Consider the following 27,604-nt stretch of genomic DNA (forward strand, 5'->3'; position numbering starts at 1 on the left):
ATTGTTGTTCACTTCTCCGTTCGAAATTTTAAAAGAATATTGGAGCTTCGCGCGTATGGCTTAATATATACGGCTGTAATTTTAAGGAAGCCGACGAGGTTAGAGATGTCGTAGGGGCACGATTTCAACGTCGAGGGTGCGTGATATCAACTCTTTAATAAAACGCGCCTTGTAACTTTGTTCCTCCCACCTCATCGCCAATTGGCTGCCGTCGCTACCGCGCCGTAACGTGTTGGCTCGCCGTTTGCAGAAGCACCTGCAGATTATTCGCTTGAAGGCCGAGCGAAAGTCCTTGCTGAAGAGCGCGTAGATGCAAGGATTTATCGCGGAGTTGCAATATCCTAGCCAAAATAGTACACTGAAGACGGTTGGGTGGATGCAATTCGGGCAGAACGCACGTAGGAGATACATCGTGAAGAATGGCAGCCAGCAGAGTATGAAGCCACCGACTATGATACCCAAGGTCTTTGCCGCTTTTGTCTCCATTCGAAATCTCTTCACCTGTGACAGACGTCTTTCCTTTTCTCTTTTTTCAACCTCACATTTTTCGTGCTTCAATAAAAACATACATTAGACTCTACGATTATTTTTAATGTTTTGTTTTCTTTTTCTGTTTTTTTTTCTCTTTTTTTTTTTTTTTTTCTTTTCTTTTTTTTGTCCAAACCCAACGTTCTCGACGACCGCCGCATCTCGTATTAATTAAAAAACAAATAAGCGAGCAAAAATAAATAACTCTGGATAATGACTAATATACATTATACTAGTACTTTTCCAAGTAATTACAACATTAAAGAAGGTAGGTAGATACCTGTGCCTTTATATTTCGTTTACCCATCTTCATCATCCTAGGCTTCTCCTCTTGGCCCTGAGCTAGTTCTCGAAGCGTTACCTCGTCACCCGTCAACTGACTCTCACAGCTACTCCTTCTGCTGGGTCTCCTCATACTGCCTACTCTGTTTATACCGCCAACCTATCGCAAAGGTCAAAGAGCGTATTACTTCGTCCTGACTTTTTTTGCTCGTTTTCGTTTATACATCCGACGAAGGAATTTTCGTAATAAATAAAAGTACTACGCCCACTATATTACATTGAAAATATTATCCATGGACGTATACGTATCGCACTTAAATATTATTTCTTAGATATAACTTTCTATTTTAACGATTATTACATCTATTATTCTTCTCCTTTTCTTTACACAAAGTGGAAAGAAAATCGGTTTTTGGTTCGTTAACGTTTATTTCATGTTCAAACAAGGATCAACCACGCAATGCTTACCTTCAAATGCGTACTCCTAGAACTCGGACAGAGCTGAGTCTGCGTTTGTCCGTTACTATAATGCACGGAAACTTGAGAACATCTCGAAGGAGTCCTCTCGAGAGTGTTGCACTTTGTGTTTAATGTTTCTGTACTCGGATACGATACCGAGATCTTGATCTTTTCCTTTCTGACGGAACTACGAGTGGAATAATCCGGGCTTCTTGGACTACCGTTGTTACTACCGTTGTGAACGCTTCCGCGTCCTCGATGTATCCTCAGTGTTAATCTCTGTTCGTCGAATCTACAACAAACAAATGTCAAGGTTCCTCTTTAATAATAATTGATTCTCTCTCCTATCTACGGAGGAAAAATTGTCAAACATTTTATTTATGTCTTTAATTATTTTATTTTTACCTGGATCCAAACATTTTGGAACCCTTGGTGGTACGAAAGCCCTGATTGATGGCTTTCGTTGTGGAAACGGCTGCATTGTAGATTCTCCAATAGAAAAAGAGCATTACTAACATCGGTATGTAGAAGGAGCCTAGAGCGCTGTAAAATGACGATTCGAAAAATCTGTCAAAAAGAGAAAAGGAAGAAAAGAGAGAGAGAGAGAGAGAGAGAGAGAAGAGAAAAAATCACAGAACGAATTTTGAGAGAAAAAGAGAAGAGTTAAATGGGACTATTCCTCGGTTAGATGCCGATTCTTACTCCTCTCTTTTTCTCGATCTTGTCTCGCTTCGAAGGTATAGATCCTTGGAGATAAATAGTCGTAAAGGATTTTAATAAAAATTGTTCGTAACACTTTAGGTCGATCGGTATGAGGTAAGCGACAGGACAAATATGAATACTCATGAATACTTCAGGTTGACGTATACGCCGAAGAATTAAATAAGCCAATGCCGAGTGAGAGGGAGGACGAATAATGAATAATTTGGGCGGGCAATTTTTCCTCACGGAAAAGCGGAAGGATAATAAATATATCCGAGAGAGACTCGCCTGTAAACGACATATCCGGCGTCATTGGTCAACTCGCAGATCCACGGACACGGTTTCACCGGTACTATAATGGTGGTAGTGTTGAAGGGGCCGTTCTGCGTAAACGTCACGTTGTGCGTAGGATGAGACTGAAACGATAAATATACAAATATATAGATAGCCAGATAGACATTTTTCAAGATAATGGTAAATTAAATTTTGTTTGTTTTCTTTTTTTCTTTCCTTCCTGTCACATACCCGTTTATCTTTCCAACCGACCAGGGGTGGAAAACAGATGACGAAGCTCAGAACCCAGACTGTGGCGACCAGAAGCCTTGCTCGTTTCGGAGACATTAACTGAATCGAAAAAATGATCGATCAATATATACAATGTTATTACTCGAAATTTTTCTTTTCTTATTTACTTATCAAGTTACTTCGAATACACGAATTGACCGGGATCCTTTTATTTTTACCAAATTCTTTGGAATAAAATACAAATCCACTTTAAATGCCAGAGATACAGAGAGAGAGAGAGAGAGAGAGATCGAGTGTATCATCTAATAAACGACTATTTGAGATATTCCAAGCGTTCGAACGATGTGCTGGTGATTACTTGCCTGGGGATAACTGACGGGTCTGGTCACCGCCAGATATCTGTCGAGACTGATTGCACAAAGGTTCAGTATCGACGCGGTGCACATCCAAACGTCGACGGCTAGCCAAACCGAACACCATAGATCACCGAATATCCAGACCTTTGGAAAAAGAAAAAAAAGGAAAAAACAGAGAGAAGAAGAGAGAAGGAGGGAGGAAGGGAGGGAGGGGGGAGAGAGAGAGAGAGGTAGAGAGAAAAAAAGAGAAAGAGTGAAGCGAAGTTTCACACGAACAAAACGATTATTGTCATATAAACGTATGAGAGATATCCCATCGAGATAAACGGAGAACATTGCTCGTTCTCGCGAATGCGTATTTCCTCGTTTAGAATGTACACGCTCGTGCGGAACGACGGAATATCGAATACCATAAGAGTAAGTGAACACGATTGAACGTGTTCAGCTTCGTTTTACTTTAACCCAGTCAGTTTATCGCTGACTAAACTCCGGAGAATACGATCGATCATTAAATAGACGCGCGAGGATACCAATTATTTTATTCTTCTTCTAACAAATTAATATTATTAATTGAGAAATTGACACAAACGTATCATTTCCCTACCTCCTATAGAGGGAACTTTTTGAGAATGATCAAGGTTATCCGCAATTAACTTATTTATCGAGACTTATCACGATATCGTATAATTCTATTCGAAGGGACGAGGTACCGCGTTAGAAATTGTCAAAGGATTAATGGAAGACCAGTTTCTAAGCTCGTTATCTTAGTCCGGAGGCGACTTAATACGCACGTGTTCACACTTTCAAACGATCGATAGAGCGAATGCGAGTACGAGAAAGAAAGAGAGAGAATGAGAGAGAGAGAGAGAAAGAGAGAGTGTATCAAGAGGCTCACCTACGAGCTTATCACGATGCCCGTTCGATCTCGATCTTGTTATCTGCGAAGCGTGCGGTTAGAACAAGGCGAGGACGAGCAGTAACGCATTAATGGTACGACTAGATCGATCTCGAATATGTGTACGTGTGGTTGCTGAGGGCGAATAACCACGCGTACCGCCTATATACATACGTAACGTACATACATACGTACATATGGGAGAAATTCGAACGCGACAGCCGAAGGGCCCTTCCACGGCTCGTTTTGCAGCTAAGCGTTCCTGCATAATGCCGTATCGTGTACGTAACGACGTATAGCCTTTATGCGATGGTCAAAATCTCTCTCTCTCTCTCTCTCTCTCTCTCTCTCTCTCTAACTCGTACTATACTCCAACAGATGTGAAAGCGTTAGTGTGTGCGCGCACACGTAGGCGGGACTTCGGCAACCACCTGTTTCAAATTACGCTTCTACCCTAATATCGATATTCCGAACACTGATACACGATGGATCGGCTCTTCGAATCGTATAGAATGGAATCGATGTATCCGATGAATCGAACGAACAATGAACGACAATTTAGTATTGGTAGATAATAGCAGAACTTACCTTGAAGACTTCCCAAGTGGCACTGAATGGAAGAACGGCGAGTCCGACCAAGAGATCAGCCACAGCAAGACTGACGATGAACATGTTCGTCACGTTTCTGAGCTTGCTCGTGTAATAGACGGCGAGTATAACGAGGACGTTACCGAGCACGACCATCACGTTGACGATAGCCAGAGTGATCAGGGTGAATAGGATCCATGGGCCGGACCACTCAACGCCCTCGTACAAAGCAGTGCATGCACTGGCGTTCAATTCTCGCATCTTAATTTGACTCGGCCACCTCGCTATCAGAATCTTCTTTTTTCGCGAACCCAAGAAGATGACGATGACGACGATGATACGAGGGATTTATGGATACCCTACCGACGCCACCATGAAACTCCATTCTCGAGAAAATGATATTTTCTCTCTTCTTCTCTCCTTCTCGTTCGCTCTAACGTGCTCTCGCAAAAAAACGCTCCATTGCTTACTTCTCCGGGTCGAAGACTTCTCTCTCTCTCTCTCTCTCTCTCTCTCTCTCTCTTTCTCTCCCCAATACAACGGATAACTCTCAGCGAGAACACGTCTATTTGTCCGAGTCGATCCTCCCAAGTCGTTCGCACGGAATAAGGAAAAAGAAGAAAACAGAAGAAGCCAAATGCTTCGACGAAATCCTTCTTCCTTAGAGAAGACAAATCCTTATTTTTTCATTTCTTCGAATTTATTTCGACGTAGACGCAACACGTGTATCGTTCACTAAATAAATATTAATTGTCCTCGTTGTTAAGGGTTCCACTGGTTCCCGTTCGATTAATTAATAACGTACACTTTAGCACTTTTCACAAGAAAAATCACTTCCCTTTTTAATTCGAATCTCGCGTGGGCTTAAAAAATAACACGAGCCTTACTTCCTTGAACGCGTATTCGAAGAAAAAAAGAGAAAGAAAAATCGAGAGTATTGGTCGTACGTTCGACGTTTGTTATTCCGTTTTTGGGAATACGAAAGATCTTCCTGAGACTTTAGGGATCAGAAAGATTTCATCGGAAATTATTTTCCCCGGAAAAATCTCGCTTTCTCGTCGCTGATGCCGCCCGATCCATCATCGTCATCATCATCGCCATCACCATCGTCGTCATCGTCCTCGTCGTCGTCGGTATCATCATCATGATCGTCATCATCGTCATTCTAGAATCATTCTAAATCCTCTTTGTTTCTTCCTCTCTTTTTCCCCCCTTTTTATTCTTCTTCGTCCTTGAATAGGCAAAAAACTAACAAATTTTTGCCCACGCAACGAAACCTTTCGATATTTTCTACTTTCGGGATTTCTCACATAGAGAAAATTCGAAAGGAGAGGGAAAGGAAAAAAAGAGTCCCTCGCGAGAACGACAAGATTCCACTTTATCGATCGTTTTTCCTTTTTTTTTTTTTATGGATTTTTATCTCCCTATAGGTCCACTCTAGTCGATATTTTCCAGCTTCGTTTTTCAATCTTGCTTTTTTTTCACTTTTCTTTTCTTCCTTTATCTTCCACCTTCTCGGTATCTTGTAGACTCTAGAAGAGAACTAATCCTCTCTCTTTCTCTCTCCCTCAGCATCAACCTCGAACAAGCAAGTAGAGTCACGTTCTATCACGAAAGCTTTCGAGCTTTTCGCAACTCAAATCGAATTCGGTATACTCGAGGAGAGAGAGCGAGAAGAGAAGAAGGTGGATGCGTTCTCTCTCTCTCTCTCTCTCTCTCTCTCTCTCTCTCTTCTCGCTTACTCTTTCTATTTTCAAGAAAAGATGAACTCGGCCTTAAGAAGAATCGGACGACGTAGCAATAAGAAGGTTAGCCTCTGTTACAGTAAGTACCTCCTATTTCCTCTTTCTTCTTCTTCTTCTACTTTTTTCGTCCTCGAACGTCTACGACAACGTCGACGACAACTCTAGTCGAAGTATTCTAGTTTCTTTACTTCTCTTCCTTTTTTTCTTCTTCTTCTCTCTTTCTGTTTTCTTATTTTCGCATCAGTCGAACTTTCACGCGAACGGACATGACCTCCTCCTTCTCCGTTGTTCTTCCTCGTTTTTAAGAATCGTTCGACCGATCGTCCTGTTACCTTCGAGCTAACTCGCCTCGAGCTCCCCCTTCCTCTCCCGAAGGATCCATGGATAGGAGAGAGAGAGCTGGTCTTTTCGAATCTGAATAAGTTAAATTTTTCATGTGATGCCAAGTAGAAAATGTAAATAAAGATGCAAGCTCGGAAATTAAATGTATATTTGATAAGGAAATAAATTCAACGATTAATCTTCTTTCGTTTGATTCTACCTGATTGGACTTTAAAATGAAAAAATAACTTAAGGCTCCATATAATAATATTTCGAAAGAATGTTTTACCTAATTCTCCCCGCTTGTTTTTCGCCTCTTTCTCTTCCGTTGATGATTTATCTCTCTCTCTCTCTCTCTCGCTCTCTCTCGCTCTCTCTTTCCTCTTTTCTTTTTTTTAATCAGCCTTTGCAAAAAAGGCTCTACGCGTGGAACACGTTCACGGCTAGACGATTTCTATGAGTCAAAATCACAGCCAGTTGAGAAAGTAAAAAGAAAAGGAAAAAGAAAAAAAAAACAAGAGGAGAAAAAGTAGCACGGGTATATATATTTTTTTCCTTTTTCAATCTCTCTTCCTCCTCTTCCTCGTTCGTCCCTTCTTCCCTCTCCTTCAGGCGTCTCTCGTTGATGGGACAGGAGTTCTTTCGACACTCGACGCACTCTCGGTACCTGAGCAATCTGAAGCGGATTTCCTTTCTGATGCGCTTCGCTCGCATTATTTCGACCGATCCTCCACTCGGTCTCTCTTCCCTCCTAGGAGATCCTCTCGAAATGTACGAAGCGCATTTCCAGCCCGTGTGCAAGCTCGTCGACCCTCTATGACAAACTCTCGATCGTTCCTCTCGATCCAAAGATCACCTGAAACAAGTAAATTCCATTTACGATTTATTTTTCCTACGATATTTTTTTTTATCCAACGTATATGTCTACACATACATACATACATACATACATACATGCATACATACATACATACATATTGAATATAAAATATTTTCCTTTCGAATAGAAGTATTCCGGTTGAATAGAAAATGTCACAGTTCGGGAAAAAATACAATTACAATTATTCACTGTACCGTTAACGTAAGAATGGAAAATTAGAGAACTCCGATACAGAAGTTTCGCTTTGCAGAAAAGTTACATAATTCCGTTTAAAGAAAAATATTGTATAAGGAAAGAGAAGTAAGGAGAAAAAAAATAGAAAATGGCAAATCGCAACTGCAACCTTTTCCCCGCTTATCTTCATCTAAAGAGGAAATATATAGCCCGGCCATTTTGCGTGGTCTACCAGGTAGAGTATGTACCATGGAAGAACTCTCAGTAAACTCACATAATAAGACCGAAAGCGATTTCTCTAAACTTTTCTTCGACTTTTCTTAGGAGGAGCTTTCGAGCATCGAGAAAAAGCCTTTCTTTTTCGATGATATCGATTCTCTTCGCCTAACGGTCACGCTCGAACAAAATGATAAGTTCGATTTAAACGAAGACGAGTTCGGTAATACATACATATTATATTATATTATATTATCGATTTTTCTTCTCTCTCCCTTTAATCAACGACAGGAAAGAGAATCTGAATTTCATGAAAAAAGTTATTTCGAAATATGTATATGAATGCACATAGGTATATATACATTGCCAAGAACGTTCGCTTCGTTTCGTTCGTTACTCTAATTGTTTCTCGATTTATTCCAAGCATAAAATACGTTTTAAGACTCGCAATTAGCCACCAATATATTTCTTTCTCTTTAAATCGTCGATAAAAGTAGAAATATGCGCTTTCTTATTTCAACTCCCTAGCCTCTCTCTCTCTCTCTCTCTCGAACTAAACGAACTCTTTTAAAACCCCAAAGAGAGACGTTTTAAAAGAAGTATACTGAATCGTCCTGGAAAAAAAAAGGAAGGAAAAGAAAAGAAAAGAAAAGAAAAGGAAAGAAAAGAAAAGGAAGGAAGGAAAGAAGGAATGAAAGAAGAAAAGAAAAAAAAAAAAAAGGAATAAGCGTAAAAAAGAATCGAAGTGGCGATATTATAAAGTGTACCTTTGGGAGGCAAGCGGCGGTTTTTCCATACGCAAAATACAATTTCACAATGCAACCGTAAACGACGCATACCGCAGGAAATTAGAAACTTGCACGTAAAGTGAAAAGCCGCGCTGGTAAAGGCTGTGAAGTCAGTTAGTGGAAAGAGAGATTTTATACGCGACGTGTTCCTCCGCGTTATATACGGTGCGCGCTTTACTGAAAAACTTTTAATATAAACGTCGAAGTAAAACCAAAGAGTATCATAACGTGCGGTAATCGATCTAGGGTCGACACGTGGCCCGAGAAAACCAACGAGAGAACCGGACCTTTAATTTTTCTTTACATCGGTCAAATCAAAGGGATTCGCACGAACAGACCCTAGTTTGAATAACCAACTAAAGAGCTATTTATCGCTATTTATCCTTGTACTACGTCTCTTCGAAGAGCCATGATTACGTATACACGAGACGTACCTTCATATACATAGATCCACCTTTTACGAAAATTTCCACATGATCTGTGTATAAAGGATATAGTATTTCGCTTACGAACTATTTCATCCTGTTCTATTTTACATTGCACGCGCAATAGCGCAACTTTCGCGGTAATTCGACCATTCAAATTATACATTAAACTGTGCGCCATGGAATTTTGCTTCGTTGCGTCAGTCGATACGAAAGGGAAGAAAAAAAAAAAGAAGCCCGTACGTAAGTAATAGATCTACTCTATTTGCGCGTAAAGTACGCGTATAAGTCGAGTACGGACAAGGGACATGGAAAATCGGCGTAGAAGTAACTTCTTGTCGCAACAGATTATATTGAATTTCAAAGATAAACTTTCTTGTGGCAAGCTTGACGAAAAAGTAAAGACGACGAAGGACGGAATATTAGTTGGTTGGTAGTTCGTCTAAGACAAAGGAATACGAAGAACAGCCCGGAAAAAAAGGGGAACCGTTGGTAACACGATTCATATCTACCTCGATCGACTTTGAGATTATAAACGAATAAAGTTTTGGTTAGTTAACGTCGATCGCAGTACTCGTATATTCCTACCGTTTGAACCTTCGCCCTTTCTTTCTTCGCGATAATTAATGATTCTCTGCCGTCGTTTCCACCGTTTTGAAAAATAATAAATCTAACTGAAGAACAACATTCACGTTATGCTTTATTATTCGATACTATATAACTCAATGTTTTTTTTTTTCCCCCCGTTATTCCGTCGAGAAAGGGACGGTTGTCTTTTTAACTCTTAAAACATAAAGATCTTAAAACACGATCGAAACTCGGGAAAAGGAATTTTCACTTATGTTTCTTCTTTCTGCGTATGCATACAAAAAGATATATATTTAACAATCGCGAACGTTCTCGATTCGAAAAATAAGTTGTTCGTTTTCTTTTCTTCTCTTTCGTTCTCTACGCTAAGAAAGAAATTCCATTGTGAAGACCTTCGGGAAGGAAGCTAGCTAAGAGTCCTTTTGGAATTATTTCTATCAATAGACCAAGCTTTCTCTTTCTTTAGTCCTTTTCTTTCTCTCTTCCTTCCTTCATTTCTTTCTTTATCTATCTGTCTATCTATCTCTTTCTCTTTCTCTTTCGACTACAAAAGGCAACCGATCATTGAAAGCACCCAATCTGATTCCGTATGGACTTGTAATGATATGATACGGGCGCGCCGGCCTGGACGAACATTCAATGAGAATTTTAAGCCATATTGGAAAGGTATCGATATCGCACGTACATACGTATACAACTACGTATGTAGGTCGATATTCGAGTAAATCGATACACAACGTACGATGGTTTTAACCAAAAACATGACACGCATCATCGAAAACTATTTGGCCATTTAGGCCATTTAGAATGGCGGCCTACGCTCCGGCATTTTCTACTCGGAATAATTTATTAATGTTCTTCGGCATTTTCGATTTATATATGTATCGCCTACTAATCGAAACGATACATCATCAAGCGTTCACAATTTTTAACAAAACTTTGACTTTACTCTATCCTCGATCTTTGCTGAACTCTTGACGATCGAAAAAGGAGAATCTTTCACGTTGGATTTACAAATTTCCATCGATCATCTACTTCCGGACACTTTCGATTTTTCTCATCCACACCTTTATCGCGGCTTTGGCATGTTTTCCGAGTGAATTCAACGAACGACAAAGTCGAATCTTCTTAAAGGAACGTCGTCGTTTTATTAAATGGAGACGGGGAAGGAGAATACTCGATAACTCCGAGCACGAAACGACGAGAACGATGACGCCGACGCCGACGACGACGACGACGACGACGACGACGACAAGTAGAAAATTTCAAAAGAAGCCGGAAACTCTTTTTGAAAGCTTACGAATGTCGATGACAATAAACGGTAAGCGTTTTCTATTTCCCTCCATCTCTCTCTATTTTGCTTTTTTTCCTTCTTTTCCTTCTCCGATAAAAATCTCTTCGTCCAAAAATTATGTTCGTTATTATTGAAAAAGCGACAAGTCCGAAATCGTACAAGTTGAATAAATTTATCGATGAAAATTATATTTTCACTTTGAAAATACAACGGCCCACGTTTTCTCCCGGAAGCTCCTTTTTTTCATTCACCGTGGAAGAGCTTCAAGTTTCGAGGAGCAAGTTTTATGGATCCGTAAGTCGTTCGAAGCCGACATAGTGCCAAAGTCTTAAGCTTATATGAGATAGAGGTGAAAGAGTGAGCGAAAGAGAGAAAGGGGAACATTTTTTTATTTGAACAAGAAAGAAAGAAAAACGAACTTTTCGAAAAAAAGAAACTTTCAACTTCCTTTCCCTCCTTTTTCCATCAATGTCCCACAACTCTTTTCAATCTTCTTCCACCTACGGATATTCGCCAATTCAATTACGATCTGAAGAAATCGATGAAATAATTTCCGGATAATAAGTCATCTGAAATTATTAATAGATTATTAATCGTTCATCGCGAATCATTCATATCGAAAAGTTTCAAAGATTCGTTCGATCCATACTACCTTCTTTTTCGTATTTCTTTCTTTAATTCGTTAATTCCGTGCCGGCGTCTTTAAAGAATAATTTATGATCTCGAATAAGAGAAACGGACCGAATCGAGCCGTAAGATTTTATCGCGATTCTACGTTCCTCGTTAATGTCCCTTCCGTCGAATGACGGCGACGGTGACGCGCTTGCGTTTCGCTTCATTAATCTTTCAGCAACACCCCCGTACGTTTACTCTCCTCGTTCCACCACCCGTACAGCTTACCACCACCCCCACGTCTCTTCTTCTGCCCCCGTCCCCTCCGGCCAACTCTCACCCAATACCATTTCTTTTCCGACGACCGATCGTCGGATCCTTTGGATTCTTTTCGAGTCGAAATCCGCGTCATCTCCCACGGAAAGACGCAACTATTTCTTCGCCCAACTAAATGACTTGTAAAAGGAACAATGTCGAGAAACGGGAATAAAAATCAAAATTAAGCTTTCTTTTTTTTCTCTTTCGACAACGAGAAACGAGACAACGTTTAGGATGGAATACGAAAGAAGAGAAAAAAGAAAGGAAGGAAGATGCAAACGATTTGTAAAAAAGAATCTTATCGAGGTAGGAAAGGAGATCGATCGATCGAAATCGATAAGGACGAATTGAAGACGCACCTGTGCTCGCAGTAGCGCAACGTGACATTCCAGGTTCACCAATGACGAGCTCGAAGATGAATAAAATGCCAAAGAAGAGTACACTTTAAAATATGGGCAACGATGGAAAGAGATGAAAGATCATCCTCTTTCTCTCTCTCTCTCTCTCTCTTTTTCCCTCTCTCGCGTGCGCGCGACTATCCGCGATGAATCATGTAGATACTTGCGTGGTAGAGTTTTGGAGGGCGGAAAAAAGAGCGGAAAATAAATGGGAAAAGGAAGAAGAGAAGGAAAGAGTGAGAGAGAGAAAAAGTATAAGCGCGAGAAAGAGAAAGTAATAAAGAGAGAGAGAGAGAGAGAGAGAGAGAGAGAGAGAGAAAGAGAGAGAAAGAGAGAGAAAGAGATATGTGTATGCGTAGATACAGTGGAATGAGAGAGAATCAGGTGCCGACGTGGGTCCCGTGAGAGAAAAGTCACGAGTCTAACTCGCCAAAAGAGAATAGTTCCGGTCTCGGTGCGAGTGACGAGCGCACTGAGAGATCCGGGCGTCCCGTACAGACTGCAGCCGCATGCGCGCCAGGAATTCACATCCTCCGCCAGCATCATCTCCTCCTCCTCCTCCTCCTCCATCCTCCTCCGCCTCCTCGTCCACTTCATCCATCGCCTCATCCTCTTCCCGGTAACGTCGAACAACGCGCACCCACACGCGAAAAGAGACACACGAAACGCACGCAGCTTTCTCTCTCGAGAAAGAGAGAGAGAGAGAGCGAGCGTGTATACGAGACTCGCGCGATCCGATGAGCGACGCTATGCTACCGTTCGTTTCTACCCACGTTATACCTCTTTCTCTTACCAATCTCTCTCTCTCTCTCTCTCTCTCTCTCTCTCTCTCTCTATTTCTCCTTCTTTGTACCAATCATTCTATGTTCTTTCTATTGTTATTATTATTATTATCATTATTATTATTAATATTGTCGTTGTTGTTATTATTACGACTTAAATAAGTAAAAGAGAGATATGATTTTTCCTATCATTAAAGAACAACGATTCCAAGTAGTAACGAACAGTTTCAAATCATCTGCTACGAAAAAAAAACTGAAATACGTTCGAAAGAATAAACACATTTTTTCTAATATATTTATCAAAAATCACGAAAAGATAGATCGTAAATGAAATAACATTAATTATACGATTAAAAATACCTTTGCGAATATAATATTTGCAATACTTTCTCCGCAAATCGATTCTATAAAATGACTTAGAATCGCGAATGCGACGAACGGCGACTGAACACAATGGCATCGTCATCATCGTCGTTACCATCATCATCATCATCATCATCACCAGCTCTTGTTATTGCACATCGTTTTGATCCTTAATTTCGACGCTTGGCAAATAAATTAAATGACAATTGGAAATATTACGGAATGTATATGCTTTTTGGACGACTAATTGGACGATTAAACGTTCGACTAACATAAGAATACAAAATGTTTCTCTTTCAAAATGTCTCTCTTTTTGTTCGGATAATTGTATCGCTTACAAACGAATTTCATCCAATAACCACAATAAATAAATTCCTTGGAATTGGACGAATTAAATAACGTTTATGCAAAAAAAATTCATTTTGCTTATTGATCATTATGTTGTTTATTTCGATATATCGGATCTTTCTCTTTGATTTCTAATTAACGCCTAAAGAAATAAAATAATTCGAAGTAAATAGATCAGTTTAGAAAATTACTTTGCGAATGTTACGAACGTCTTTGGAAAGTGTTTAATTCGCGAGTCCGATTACGTGAAGGATTCGAAATCTTAAGAGCTGTTAAAAGGCCAATCATCCGAGTGGAGTGCTACGTTAGAGCGAGAGCGAGAGAAAGAGAGAGAGAGTATCGCGAGTTTGTTCGTTGTTCGGTCAAGCCTCCGATACTAGACCGACGAGTCTGCTAAACTAAACTTCCGCCATAACCACTACTCTGTCCTTTGACGTTCTCTCGAGTGCAGGGCAAGCGTACCGAGCATATATATATGTATACATATATATATGTCTGTGTGTATATGTGTGTGTGTATATCTATATCTTTTGAAGCTTCTTCACTTTGATTCGTAAATTAGAGCCTACTCCATCGATGAGCAAACTTTTTACAGTCAAATATCAACGAAGAAAAAAACATGAGAGAGAGAAAGAGAGAAAAGGGGGATAAAAAGATAGTGCAAAGAGGAAAATACACTAATTTGCAGAGAAACTGTGGAAATTAGTTGATTGAATAATTTCATAGATTGAACCATTTCGTTAGTTATTTCGATAGCTACTCCATAGATCGATCTCAATACTTAGCGCGCTTCGATGAGTTTCTACTTAACTAAATTGAAATTAATCGAACCCTCTCTCTCTCTCTCTCTCTCTTTCTTTCTCATGATCTACCTACATTCACGTATCTGACGGATATATACAGATCGGTCGGACTCTAAATTGGAAGTCGGAGTGTTCAAAGTACTCGTTCGTAATTTTCTTGTCCGATCGAAAAAGCCGTCCTCATGGATTGTCGTCACGGACGATAAAATTTGGGGCGAACCTAATAAGCGGAAGTATTAAAACGAACAAATTCATGGCAAGTGCTTTAAAATATATACACACTTCCGAGGTTGGTATCGCAAGGTACCTCCTATCGTATACTATCGCATATTGCGCACCCTAGCCGTACACAGTATGCATAAGTTAAAGTGCAGCGAACAAGGCCAAGTACTTAACAAGGCATTATTAACTTTGAAATGTCTGCGGAGAGAAACTTGGAACCGGGAGATACGACCTCAAAGATTTTCACATGTAGGACGCGTGCCATCTGCCCGATTATGTTTTTGAGTTTGGCCGACGATTTAAATGGCCAACGGGTCCATTTGCTCCCATACCACGATATACAAATTTTATTTTTTTCGAGCCTTAACTCGTTTAAGGGAACGACTAATAAGACCTGTCGACTCTTATGGCCCATTCGATTTATCCTAAACTTAGTTTCAGCAATAAAGATATCCTAAAGCGAATAAGTCCGTTTAATACGGTCCACAAATTATTACATATACTACCGATAAAGCATGTAGGAAGAACTAGAGCAGAGAAAAAGAGGTCTGAGAAGGTCTGAAAGGGAGGGGAAGAAAAAAAGGAAAAGAAACAAGGAAGGAAGAAGAAGAAAGGTAGGGAAAAGAGAAAAAAAGAAGGAAGGGAACAATGAGATGAGCGAGTAGCTCGCACGAGGGACGTAGAAAAAAAAGCAGAAAGAACGTTTGTTATATTACGAAACATCGGCCGATCTCTCTCCCTTCTTTTTTCCTTGGCACAAAATTAGAATCATAATTGACAAACCCATAGAGTCTCTTGGGTATGACGTATAATAAAAGTGACCCTTCCTATGAATAAAGAAAGAAGAAGAGAAAGGAAAAGAAAAGGAAAAGCAAGTAAAACGAGAGAGAGAGAGAGAGAGAAAGAGAGAAAATGACGAAGCACGAAATCAAAGCATCCTCCTTCGTCCATCCACGTAGGATTCGAATAAAATGAAAGGACACGATACGTCCTATTTATCTTCATGAAAACAAGACACGGACTAATACTATATTAGAAAGAAAAGACGGAAGAAGGAAGCTATATACCGTGAAGAACGTTAATCGAGACGAATCCAATTCCAGCTTTGAGCTTAATCGAGAACGAATATACCGTAGGTAAAGATACAGGAAAGCGTGTGCTGCAACGTCGACGTTTTCTTATTCGAGAGTAGCTCTACAAGTGGTTGATACGCGCTTATGTGTCCTAACGTAAATATACATATAGACGAGTACTTCCTTCCTCTAGTTTTGGAAGAAAACGAAATTGCAAAATTCTACGAGGCGCTTACACGCGTATATAGCGTATAAGCTCGCTTATCCGACCGTACCGTATATTTTTGCTTGCTAAGAATTTTCTTTAACGTAAGAGTAATTATTTTTTCCATCTGAATAGACTGCGAGCATCGTAATAGCATCGGCTCAAATGACTACGAGTAAAATGGAAATTCTAACGCGTTTGGTCGCGTGAACGTGATAAAAATGCTTATTTAATTACATCCACCATGTTACGATCTACGAGCTATAGCGACACTCGTATTTACCGGAAAGCCAAAAGAGCGTGAAAACGAGCAAATAGGTTCCGGGGATAAAATACGTACTTACGATCGACTCGTCACGCTTCAAAGAACCTAATCCTCGATATCTGATTTATGATACTCGTTCGAGAAAGGATCCATCGGAAGAAAAAAGAAAAAAGAGAGAGCGAGGACATTCCTTTCTTTGGCAATCTGTTTCTTTTTATCCGCAAAACAAACGGACGTGTGTTCGGACTAATTTTACGTAGACCGGGAGAGAAAAGAGTATTAAAAGATTCAGGCTTTGCTTCGAACAAACGAGAAATGTCTCTCTCTCTCTCTCTCTCTCTCTCTCCCCCTTTCCTTCTTTTATTTGACAATGGCCTTGACGTATGTATGTCTATAAGTACGTAGATTTCTTTTCCTATCAGGGAAGCTTCGAAATGATCGCTTACTTTCGATTTAACAGACGTCGTTCCGTGGTTAGAAAAATTCTTGACATTTATCCTAGCAACGTTAACTGCTCTTTCTTACCGAATCGAAGAAAAGTAGATCCTTAGAGAAATGACCTTTCCCGTCTTTAACGCTTCTTATTCCGGCAAAGTTTATCCACGATAAAGTTTTACTACAGTAGAGAGTTTCGACTCGTCAATGAAAATCCACTTTTTTCCTCGATAGGTCAAATGTTCAAGTGCTAAGTAATAACGCAACCCAATCCAACCCAACCCAACCTAACGCAACGCAACGCAACGTAAACAACAAAAATAGGAACAACAATAACGACGGGTAAAATGTTACCATATACCAGTAACGTATATTGTTCGACACCAACGCGAGTCTCATCATACGACTCTCTCTCTCTCTCTCCCTCTCACGCTTCGGCACATACATTGTCTCGCGAAGGTGTGGATTTCTCTATAGGGATTGATTTAATTACTAACCGATCGACGGGCGGGGTCATCACCTCGGCCGATTCTCACGAATTCGTGCGCCTAAAACGGACCACTTGTAACTCTATTCCAGTGTATGTATGCGTACGTGCGTTCGCATCCGCAATCCAGAGCTATTTCTCTCTCTCTCTCTCTCTCTCTCTCTCTCTTCTCTTTTCGTTACTACTATATAGTTCGGTGACAAATATTGACGCTCGTATTGCTTGTATTCTGACAGAAAGAGAAGGACAGAGAGAAAACTACCCCTTCTAACTTCAGTCAATTGGGTTAATTGAATCGTAGACAAAGCCTAAAGTGCGTTTCAATTCGAGAACCAACACAGGAGACACACACACACACACACACACATACATATAGGAATATCGTACATCGATAACCTATGATGTTCCACGAAATCGAATTGTCTTAGCTATGTTACTCGTATGCTCGTCCAACGACTCAAAGCGCTCGATATTTCTCCTTAGCTGAAGTTTCCAAAATACCTCTTATATGTTTCAACCAGTCAGCATGAAAATTACAAAAATTAATGACGCGAAAAATCTCTCAACGCTCTTGTCTTACGCATGGATACTTTTAAACTAATGATTTATAATTAATCTATGCAATTAATTTCGACTGCCAAGTTCAACTAACTGCAAATTGCAAATGTTTTCTTTTTTTTTCTTTTTTTTTTTCTACCGTTAGACACGGCGATCTCTTACGAAAGCGTCGTAATCAAGATTAGAGTAAGCCAATAGTACGAAAGAGCAAAAGAAAAAGGATAAACAAAAAGCAACTTCTCTGCTCTGACGCTCGGTTCGCAAAGTTTCGGGAGGATTGATTTAATTATATCGGGTTTCGTACTGATATTCAAACTGATTTCTACGACGAGAACTTGCTTCGATTTTCCCTCTTTCGTCTTTCGCCGTCTTTGATTGGCCGCACTATGAAAGTAAGAGAGAGAGAGAGAAAGAAGAACGGAGGCGAAGCAAAGAGTAAACGGAGATCGACAGAAATTGAATTGCAAGGAGGTGCAAAAAGGCTCCTGACTCCTGCCATTTTAGCTGCCATCGACGTTAGCTGACGCGCCGTTCGAGTGAATACTTCGACTTATGTCGAACGTCTTCAAATTTCTACGTAGGAGAGAAAAAAAGAGTACGTGTTTTACGATCAAAATTTTACGCAGCTCTAAGAGGAAAACCTTTTCGTACCGTTTATGCTTCTCGTATCTGGTTATCGAAATATAAATGTGTTTCCCAACGCATTTTTCGATCACGACGAATTGTATTTCATTTCGCGAGATGTAGAAAAAAAAAAGAAAAAAGAAATAAAAAAAGAAATAGAAAAAAAAAAAAAAACGATTGCACATTGCAATATTCCAAATGGGCTTACGAGTGAATCAATCGCAATAATTTTTTTCTTTTCCTTAAATTTCATAATCCTTTTGTACCATCCACATACATATACATTTGAAAGATATTCATGTGACTGCAATGATATCGCAATTTATAGAATTTCTTCCTCCCAATATATTTTCCTTTTCCATTCGGCGGAGCGCGTGCCTGCATAATATTTCACTGGTTGCACACAGTGAGTGCAATCTGCACAGTCAGCGTGTTACCGACTTTAATAAGCCTCATTGACATTCAGTCGGTTGAACGTGCCCCTTTGCCCCTTCCTTCCCACTCCCGTATTCTCTGCCCTCACACTTTAGTACCTTCTCGACAATTACCAGCATCGCGAAGAACCTACGTATTTGTGGATAAATATTAATTTTCTCTTACTATCTCTCTCGTTTCTCCGGCCTCCTTTTTGTCCTTTTTCCTTCTTCTTTCTTTTTTTCTTCCGATGGTATCGCGTTAATGATTTAAATAGATATACATATAATATTAACGGTCTCTTTCATTTATTGAAGATTTTCCATTAATTCTGAAATAACAAAATGTATATTTTCTCGATAAAATCTATCAGAAGGAGAAGAAGGAGGAAAGGTGGGAATGAACGGAACATAATCACATCGTTTAAATGGATGCATAGGTAAAAGAGAGGATGACGGAAAGTGCGCTAATAAATTTGGATTTCGTGGTGAAGGTGCATCGACGTCGGCTAATTGCTCGGACAAATGTGTTTCGTTCGAAGCGATTATCGTCACCGATTTAAAAATCTACGAGGCCATTTATACATAATGTAAGTACCTATAACATGATAAAATAGTAATTGGTGAGCCCTTGAAATTTGAAATTTGTAAGAAAAGTCGTTTCAGGTTGAAAGTTTGTTCGAGGAGCGGGAAAGGGAGAAGGATAAAAAGAAGGAATAACTAACTAATATCGGAAGGGTGACGAACGTTCGTTCGATGATTTGAAAAAAAGAGAAAAGAAAGGAGTTTCCAAATTACTCCGAGGAACTTGAAGTTCAATAAAATTGGAAAATCGAGTTATGATTCGTGAACTTTTGGTCAGGAAAAAGATGGGATCCGAATTAAAGGGACTACAAGAAGGGAAGAAGAAGCGTCGTGAGTAATCACGGAAAATTCGCCCACGTATATAGGCTGGTTAGCGTAGGCGGGTATAAGGGCACGGAATGGCGTAAAATTATTATTTTCGAAGTTTAATGTGAAATCCGAAAGACCCAAGATCGTATCGCGTAAGGGAAACTTATGGAAGGGAGGGAGATAGAATGAAGGATAGCACGGACCTCGTTATCCCATGAAAATTCATTTTTAATTCCTAACGTGGGCGTTGATCTTTTAACAATCGAAAAGGTCAACGACGATTTAATCGGCTTCATATACAGAACACAGGATTTTACCTCATTTATCCCGTTCGAGTCTATTTCGAAAATGGATATATCGAATTAGTGGGAGGCAGTTAAAAAAGTTATATCGAATTTACTTCTCCAACTTAAATAAATAATATCAGCAGGATCGCCCTAGAATCGAACGAAGGCTGTTAACGAAAAGAGAGAGAGAGAGAGAGAGAGAGAGAGAGAGAGAGAGAGAGAGAGAGAAGAATCGCGGATCATTGAGGTGATAAAATTACGAAATTGTTCGTCGCCTACCTCGATTAACATTTCATGATGCATTTCTATCTTGGACGTTTATAAACCTATGAAAAGGTGTTCTCTCTTTGAATCATCGATCGATCCTATATACCATCGGATTGTCCTTTTCCTTATTCTTCCTTTCTTTCCCTCTTCTTCCACCTTTCAGACTGAAGTACGTGTGCGACGAAAACAGCTAAGTTTTATCTTAAATATTCATTCTTACGTATTGCCGACTGATTGAAGAGGGTCTAAGAAAAAGAAATAAACGTGATACTCGGATCTGTGGATACAAACGTATTCTTTTAAGATATTCATAAGATGTCGGGGAGACGTTGTGAAAAAGAAAGAGAGAGAGAGGAGAGAGAGAGAGAGAGAGAGAAATGAAAAAGACAGAGCTGGATAGATATCTTCGATATATGTATATATGCATAAAGTACGTATTCGGGTCAAGTAGTATGTCTATATATATATATATATATATATATATATATATATATATATATATATATATATATATATACGCACACATGTCATGAATACATATACTCGTATTTTGTCATAGCGCATAACATCTCGGCATTAATCTGCGTGGAAATGTTCACAATTAGATAATCTACTAGCCATCGATCGTGAGATTCTACATGCAAATGGTCACGTTAATTAAAGCTTCGATGCGATTTCATAATCCATGAACTCGGGATAATCCACGATTTAAGCCGAGCGAATCGAACTTTGTCGCTCGAACAAGAAGAGTCTCCTTACTCTCTCTCTCTCTCTCTCTCTCTTTCACACCGACACAGACCCACACAAAGCCACCCTCCTTTTCCGCTAAACGTTCTAATCCCAGAACAAAACTTGTCGCTTCTTTCAAGAAACAGATTACTTCGTGATGTTAAATAAACAATCCAAGATGGATTTCGAGGTAGCAAATGTTTATTCGGTAGAAACGAAGGATTGGAGGGAGGGAGGGAGAAATAAAATACGAAAAAAAGAAAGAGAAAAAAAAGGGGAAACAAAAAATTACAAAAGTTTTCGAAGAGACGACTTGTTCGACGTAGCTGATAGCAATATCTAGGGTGTTTCTAGGTACGATTTTTGAAAGGCAGCAGGAATATCCTCTGCGTGATACGCCAGTAGAACAATAGAGTCCTCTAGGCATCTCTCTAGTCAGCTCGGGTGCACCCCACCAATGTCTGCTTTGTGCACGAAACAATGCTCCTTCTACTGAAAGAAACCATCTCTCTCTCTCTCTCTCTCTCTCTCGGTCTTTTTCCCTCTTCTCTTCTCTCCTCTTCCCACTCCATCTTGTCTATCTTTTACCACGAAACTCAATCCTTCGGTTAGCCTTTGGCCACAGACTTTCGTGTTCTATCAGAAGTTCGAGGCCCTTTCGACTAACGATTCACACTCGAAAATTACTAACCGACGTGGAAGGAATAAAAAGGAAAGAGGAAAAAGAAGAAAAGAAAAATAAAGAAAAGAAAAGAAAAAAAAGACCCCAGAACAAATGAAGCTAAAAATGTGAAGTTTAGATTGATTACTGGTAGAATTTTTCTACACGTACATTGTGTCACGCGTTATCTGTTTTTCCTTTGTGAAAATAAATTCGTCGATCTACTTGCCAAAAAAATCACGAATTACGTAATAAATACTCGAAGAAGAAAAGAGAAAAATGCATCCATCGATTTTAAAAGGGCTATAAAAGCTAGGAATCGTCTATGGCCAACGGCTAATTCGGGAACGAATATAAATGAATTAGTAGAGAGGAAAAAAACAAGATAGAATTTGTCGAAAAATAAAACGAAAAATCAAGCCGTTTCCCTTTTTTTGCTTTTCCCTGTGCGACGTACATTTAAACATAAACACATATACATATATAGATATACTTGAACTTTTACTCTCTCAAAAAAGAAGACAAAAAAAAAATAAAAGCGGTATCTTTTCGATGGGACTAAATATTAAAAATATGATCGTATTATAATAAGTATAAATGAAAAAAAAAAAGATTAAGAATAAATAAATAAATAAAAAAGCGGTAATAAAAGAAGAGAGAGAGAGAGAGAGAGAGAGGGAATTATTTCTAAATGATTTTTAAATTCTTTTGTTCCATAGATAAAGGTCTTGTATAAAAGAAGAAAAAAAGGGAAAGGACAAGAAGCAAATTCGAAAAGGTTTAATTAAAATTTTGATCAAATTTATTCGCGTAGGATATTCGATTAGATAATCGTTAAAAGGAATCTTTTCGAAGAGAGAAGAATGTCAACGGTAGGTGTATAATCGTATATTTGCACGAATGTCGACGGAATTAAGCCGCAACGTACGAGACTGAACGTTTCTGTTAGCTGCAGTTTCGTCCGAGGTCGTCCCCCGTAGCATTAATAATTAGCCTAATGACAAAACCCCCGACCATTCCCCCCTTCCCAATCGGCACCGGATGCGGCGCTTACACGGCAAACAACGACAAATTCGCCTGCTTCGGTCGCGTTATTTCCAACAAATTACAGTGTTTGATCGCATCTTGGCTACGTTTGCGAAGGCGAACCCACCGTCTATCTCTGCGAATTTACATTGATTATCTCTTTCACGCTAATTCAGCTTTTCTTCAATTTCTAATTCGGCATGATATTTTATAAAGAAAAATTCCTACTGAATCTGAGTGAAATGGAAAATAACGGATTGAAAAAAAGATTTTCGTCGAAAAACTTTTTCGTACGTCCATCGAGCGCACGCGTAAATATACATCGAAATTTTTACGTGTTAATTGACAAAACGATCATTATCTTCTCATCAATTATATACTCACGTATCGTACGCGCGTATAACGCATAATCAAAATGCATAAGCAGCTTAATTACTTTGGGATCCTCTGTTCAGCGATATTCAGTTTTATTTGAACGACACTTCATCTCCGTCCTCTTCCTCTCCCCTAAAACGTTCAACGACGATACAACGACATTTGACTAATTACCTTATCGTTATTACCTTGCGATTTAAAAACGGCAATCCGTTTTCGTGCAAATCATCTGGAAAGAAAAGTGGATCGCACGAATGACTACTTTCGTAGTAGACCAAAGAAATTGTACGTAACAAGAAGATCTGAAAGAGATTCGTGAATATCCATACATTCTCTCTCTCTATCTCTCTTTTTGTCCCTTTGAACAGGGTCATTACGGGAGATAAAGTAATGAGCACGAACGTTAAAGCATTTTGCTAGTTTCACGAAGGGTAGAAACTTTACGAGCAATTAATTTCTTTTCCTTCCTTCGTACTATTTTTTCCTTTTTTTCTTTATCGCTCTTCCTACAGTCTGCGAGAAGAGAGAGGAAGAGAACGAATGAATGAGATAGAGAACATCGCCGATCGGTAAGGATGAGTCCGTAACGTCGAAAGACTTACCGTGAAAAGCTTTCATTAAAATCGGATCCCACGGACTACAAGAAGGATAATCCTTTAGCGTGCTAGCAAACTGAGTACTCTTCGTTCGTGTCTCTTCGACGGCAGGAAGGCAAGTCAACCGGAAACATTAGAAAGTTACGAAATAGATCGTCTTTTGTGTTTATGGGAATAAGAAAAATAATCATCACTTTAGGATCGAACTTTTCGATGACGTCGTCTTAAAGCTTTCGTAAGCAATTTCTCAATGAAAGAGAGGGAAGGAACTAATTGCTTATAAAATGACCTTCCATCGTCTTGGCCTTGCAAAGTCGCGTGCTAAGCACCCTTGAGCTTCAAACTCCCCCATCCTCATGACGTGGCAAATCCACTTGTCTGCCCACCTACCTATCTCCCTGCCTCACAATATTCTTACTTTCAACCATTATTTAGTAGAACGTCATTTGAAATCTACAGTACAACAGTGAATTTTGTATATGATTGCGGATACGTATTTCGATATTATTTCTTTTTTTCGAAAAGACCACACAAACGTATTGTTATCGTTCTTATGGATTAGAACGATTTCAAAGCACGTTATCGAATCAAATTGTCTTCTATCGAGAGGAGTTACAAATTAGAATCGAAATGTAAGACGTTCGATGCAAGTTTCAAGATAAGATCATATTTGATGAACGGCTCGGGTATCGTCCCAGAGATTTGTGTCTTCTGAGCCAGCAACTATCTCTCCTTTATCTCTGCCTGTTCTCCGTTTCCGTTTCTCTCTCTCTATATATATATATATATATATATATATATATATATATAAAATATATATATCCCTCTTTGTCTCTCTTATGTCAGTCTATTCCCTTTGGACAATTCAAAGCGGTTAGAAACAAGCCACGATACAAGGGACATAATTGTCCGCGAGTACGCCGTTGGCTAAATTGGTGCGAACTATCGATTAGTCGTCGAGAGAGACAGAACGAACGACACGGTTGGCCTGGTGATGAGACGAAAGAGAAGAAGAGAGAAAGTTAATGACTACAATGAGGGCGAAATGAAGAGAGCAAGAGAGAGAGAGAACGGTATAATTCCGAGGACTTATCGGATTATTATCACTTTTCTTAACTTTCATTGTTTTTCCCGAGTTAAAGACAATTCGTCGAGGAGAAAAAAGATGAGACAGTAACGCACGCGCGCAAAACCCACAGATGGATTTCTACTTGATGCAATAAAAGCAAAAAAAGAAAATGATATAGAAAAAGGTTCTTTTCTCTCTCTCTCTCTCTCTCTCTCTCTCTCTTTCTCACTCGCGGTCGCAAAATCTTCCTAGTTTTGCATAGAGATTTTAAAATCCTCTTGGACGGGTACACGATCTCGTAATAATACTTTCTCTCAAATATCTCGTTTACGATATGCCAGTATTACAAGATATTCCTTTCAGAAAGACGAAATAATCCGTTTGCGAGTTCACGATGGAACGAGGAAAAAAAATGAGGAATGGACTACAGCGCACCTGACCAAGATGTCGATGTAGTTTCCTTTTATATTATAATCGATAAAATGGGAATTAAAGTTAAAACAGAACGAGATAACTCTATGTACGGTGACAAAATATGAGTATCGCGTAATTAATTTCAATCGCTTTACATACTTCAAAATATTCGTAATTAAAAAAAATAATAAATAAATAAAAATACAAAAATACGTTTAGCTTATTATCATGACGGCATTTCCCTGGGAACAAAATTCCTTTGCGAATTCAAGAATCGTAATATAAAGTTATATAAAAAAAAAAAAAAAGAAAAGAAAAAAAGAAAAAAGAGAAAGAAAGGAAAAAAAATATGATTATATATGAAAATTTGTAGTATTCTATAAATCTGCATTGCAAAGTTGCGAATGTGTGAATCACAAACGAGAACCGGGAATTTCTCGCAAAACGATTGCGAAAGCACCGCCTGGGACTACCGAATTGCAATTTATTGCATCGGATGGACGATCGGAATTTTTATCCCCTTGCTGAGACTTGCCGAGTTTCATACGTGCTTCGCCTGGTGAAAACTGGATTCTGGATGCCGTCGTTTTTCTCGGCATCTCCGAAAAAAGAGAGAGAGAGAGAAAGAGAAAAGAACAGACGAAAAAATGCACTGCGTCCATGGGAATGAAATAAACGGAAGCTCTCTTTATGATTCTCGTACAACCGTTACACGCTTTCGTCGTTCGGAAGCTTTCGTTTTTCGTGCATCGCATCCCTCTTTCTTCCTCATTTTCACTTTATCTTTACGAACATTTCCAGCCACGTTGATAAACTACAGAAACCGTGCATTATGTATATACTAAATAAATATATCCATACTATATATTTCTTTATCTCTCCCTCCCGTTCTCTCTCTCTCTCTTTCCTTCCCTCTACAAATTCGTTTCTTGTACAAAGAAACAACTCCAGATGAAATTCTTGTATCTTAAGGAGAAATCATTTTTCAAAGAATGTTTCAATTAAATTCAAAAAAGTAAGTTTCGGAAAAAAGAAAGTTTCGCGAATACCGGTAAACAAAAAAAAAAATAAAAAAAAAAAAGGAATAAGAAAAGAGAGAGAAAGAAGAAAAAAGGAAAGATAAGGTAAAGGTACTACGCATCGACGATAGGTTGAAATTAGGCGGAACATCACAATGACTGTGATAACGATAATAATGGTAACAAGAAGAGATAAAGAGAAGCTCTCGCTTCGAAGAAAAGAAATAGGGAAGAAGAAGAGGAATAAGAAAAAGAAAAAGATAGGACTAGCGCCTTGTTATTATATACCCTCAAAACGAATTTCAAGAAAACACGGTGCTACTTTCTCGTCAAAGACGAGAGCCTCGACGTTAACGGCAATTTATATAAATCTATTCTCGCTCGGTTGCACGCCAACGACGACGACGACGACGACGACGACGACGACCAGAATAAAAAGAAAAATCGATCGAATCTTTCGGATGTTCTGCTAAAAGTAACGAAATAAATAAAATAAGACAAAGAAAATGAATTTCATTTTCGATTCGCTCAGTTACGTTTGCAACATTTACTTATCGAATAAATATTTAAACCGCGATTTACTCATTTCATAAATATCGGTCATAACGGATTGTTACAACGTATCACGAATTATAATCGTTCGACTAGCCGGCACAATAAAACTTATTGATGAAAAATAAATTATTTTTATCGGAATTTTTTACATAAAGAATAAGAAAATAATTGCTAGTTGAAATCGATCTTACTTCCATTTTTAATTCCGACGTCCTCGATCGTTGCTCAAGTCCTTCGAGCGTTCCTCTCTCTCTCTCTCTCTCTCTCTCTCTCTCTCTCTCTCTCTCTCTCTTCCAATTCTCAGACAGCGATGCCAATCGCAGATTCCCTTTTATTCCGGTTGCGCGCTGCATTTTACCGCCATTCGCAATCTTTCGCTGACAACGAAGAAGACGGGAGAAGAAACTTGTCCTGACTGGAAAATTGCCGAGAGACGTTTATTTATAAGAAACTTTGAATAGGACTTATCGAATCGTTTTTTTCTTTTTCTTATATATATTTATTTCTCTCATCGGTAATTACTCAAGCATTAATTATAAATATTTGTCGTTTTTAACCAAAGACGCAAGAAAGAAAATTGGTCCGATAGGTGAAGTGAATAAAAAAAATTTTTATATTACGAAGACACCACGTGTCCGCCTCGATTTCTCGATTGAGATCCGTTAGATTTTGCATCAATAATTAAATAGAACGTTCAATTACGAAAGGTGAACTTTTAATACGGACTAATCCCAACGCGCGACGATCGATTCCCATCGAACAAAACTCCAACTTTCTCTCTTCTTTTATATAGATACTGTTATACCGTTACACCGATGAAATATTTAAAAGAAAAAGAAAAAAGAAAAAAAACAAGAGAGAGAGAGAGAGAGAGAGAGAAGAAAAAACGATATTTATACGATTTAATAAAAATATAATATTGTAACATGAGCATTATATATACCACCCTATCAATTCTTTTTCATGTAAATAAATTCAAATCTTTTATTTCAACGGAAACAACGTGTCATTGTTGAAGAAAAAAATGAAAGGAAAATAAA

At 39.0% G+C, this 27,604-nt stretch overlaps 1 protein-coding gene across 12 annotated transcripts in view; it reads right to left on the minus strand.

The window, feature by feature from the left end:
• Positions 1 to 27,604, minus strand: part of LOC124422622 (octopamine receptor Oamb) — a 51,460-nt gene that overhangs the window by 1,637 nt on the left and 22,219 nt on the right. For 7 of the 12 annotated variants that reach the window (XM_046959387.1, XM_046959356.1, XM_046959376.1 and 4 more), the window contains 9 exons: positions 6,691 to 7,257; positions 4,336 to 6,494; positions 2,859 to 2,996; positions 2,497 to 2,595; positions 2,260 to 2,387; positions 1,675 to 1,812; positions 1,279 to 1,561; positions 809 to 970; positions 169 to 501 (listed from right to left, as the gene is read on the minus strand). In XM_046959387.1, coding sequence (XP_046815343.1) covers positions 169 to 501; positions 809 to 970; positions 1,279 to 1,561; positions 1,675 to 1,812; positions 2,260 to 2,387; positions 2,497 to 2,595; positions 2,859 to 2,996; positions 4,336 to 4,596 — 1,542 coding nt within the window. In that variant the 5' untranslated portion in view covers positions 4,597 to 6,494; positions 6,691 to 7,257. Of the gene's footprint in view, positions 1 to 168; positions 502 to 808; positions 971 to 1,278; positions 1,562 to 1,674; positions 1,813 to 2,259; positions 2,388 to 2,496; positions 2,596 to 2,858; positions 2,997 to 4,335; positions 6,495 to 6,690; positions 7,258 to 12,055; positions 12,597 to 26,755; positions 26,827 to 27,604 lie in introns of those variants that run through there. The other 5 variants (XM_046959348.1, XM_046959395.1, XM_046959412.1 and 2 more) reach the window with 5 other exon arrangements.

This window comes from Vespa crabro, chromosome 1 (genome assembly GCF_910589235.1).
Source record: "Vespa crabro chromosome 1, iyVesCrab1.2, whole genome shotgun sequence".
NCBI classification, from domain to species: domain Eukaryota; kingdom Metazoa; phylum Arthropoda; class Insecta; order Hymenoptera; family Vespidae; genus Vespa; species Vespa crabro.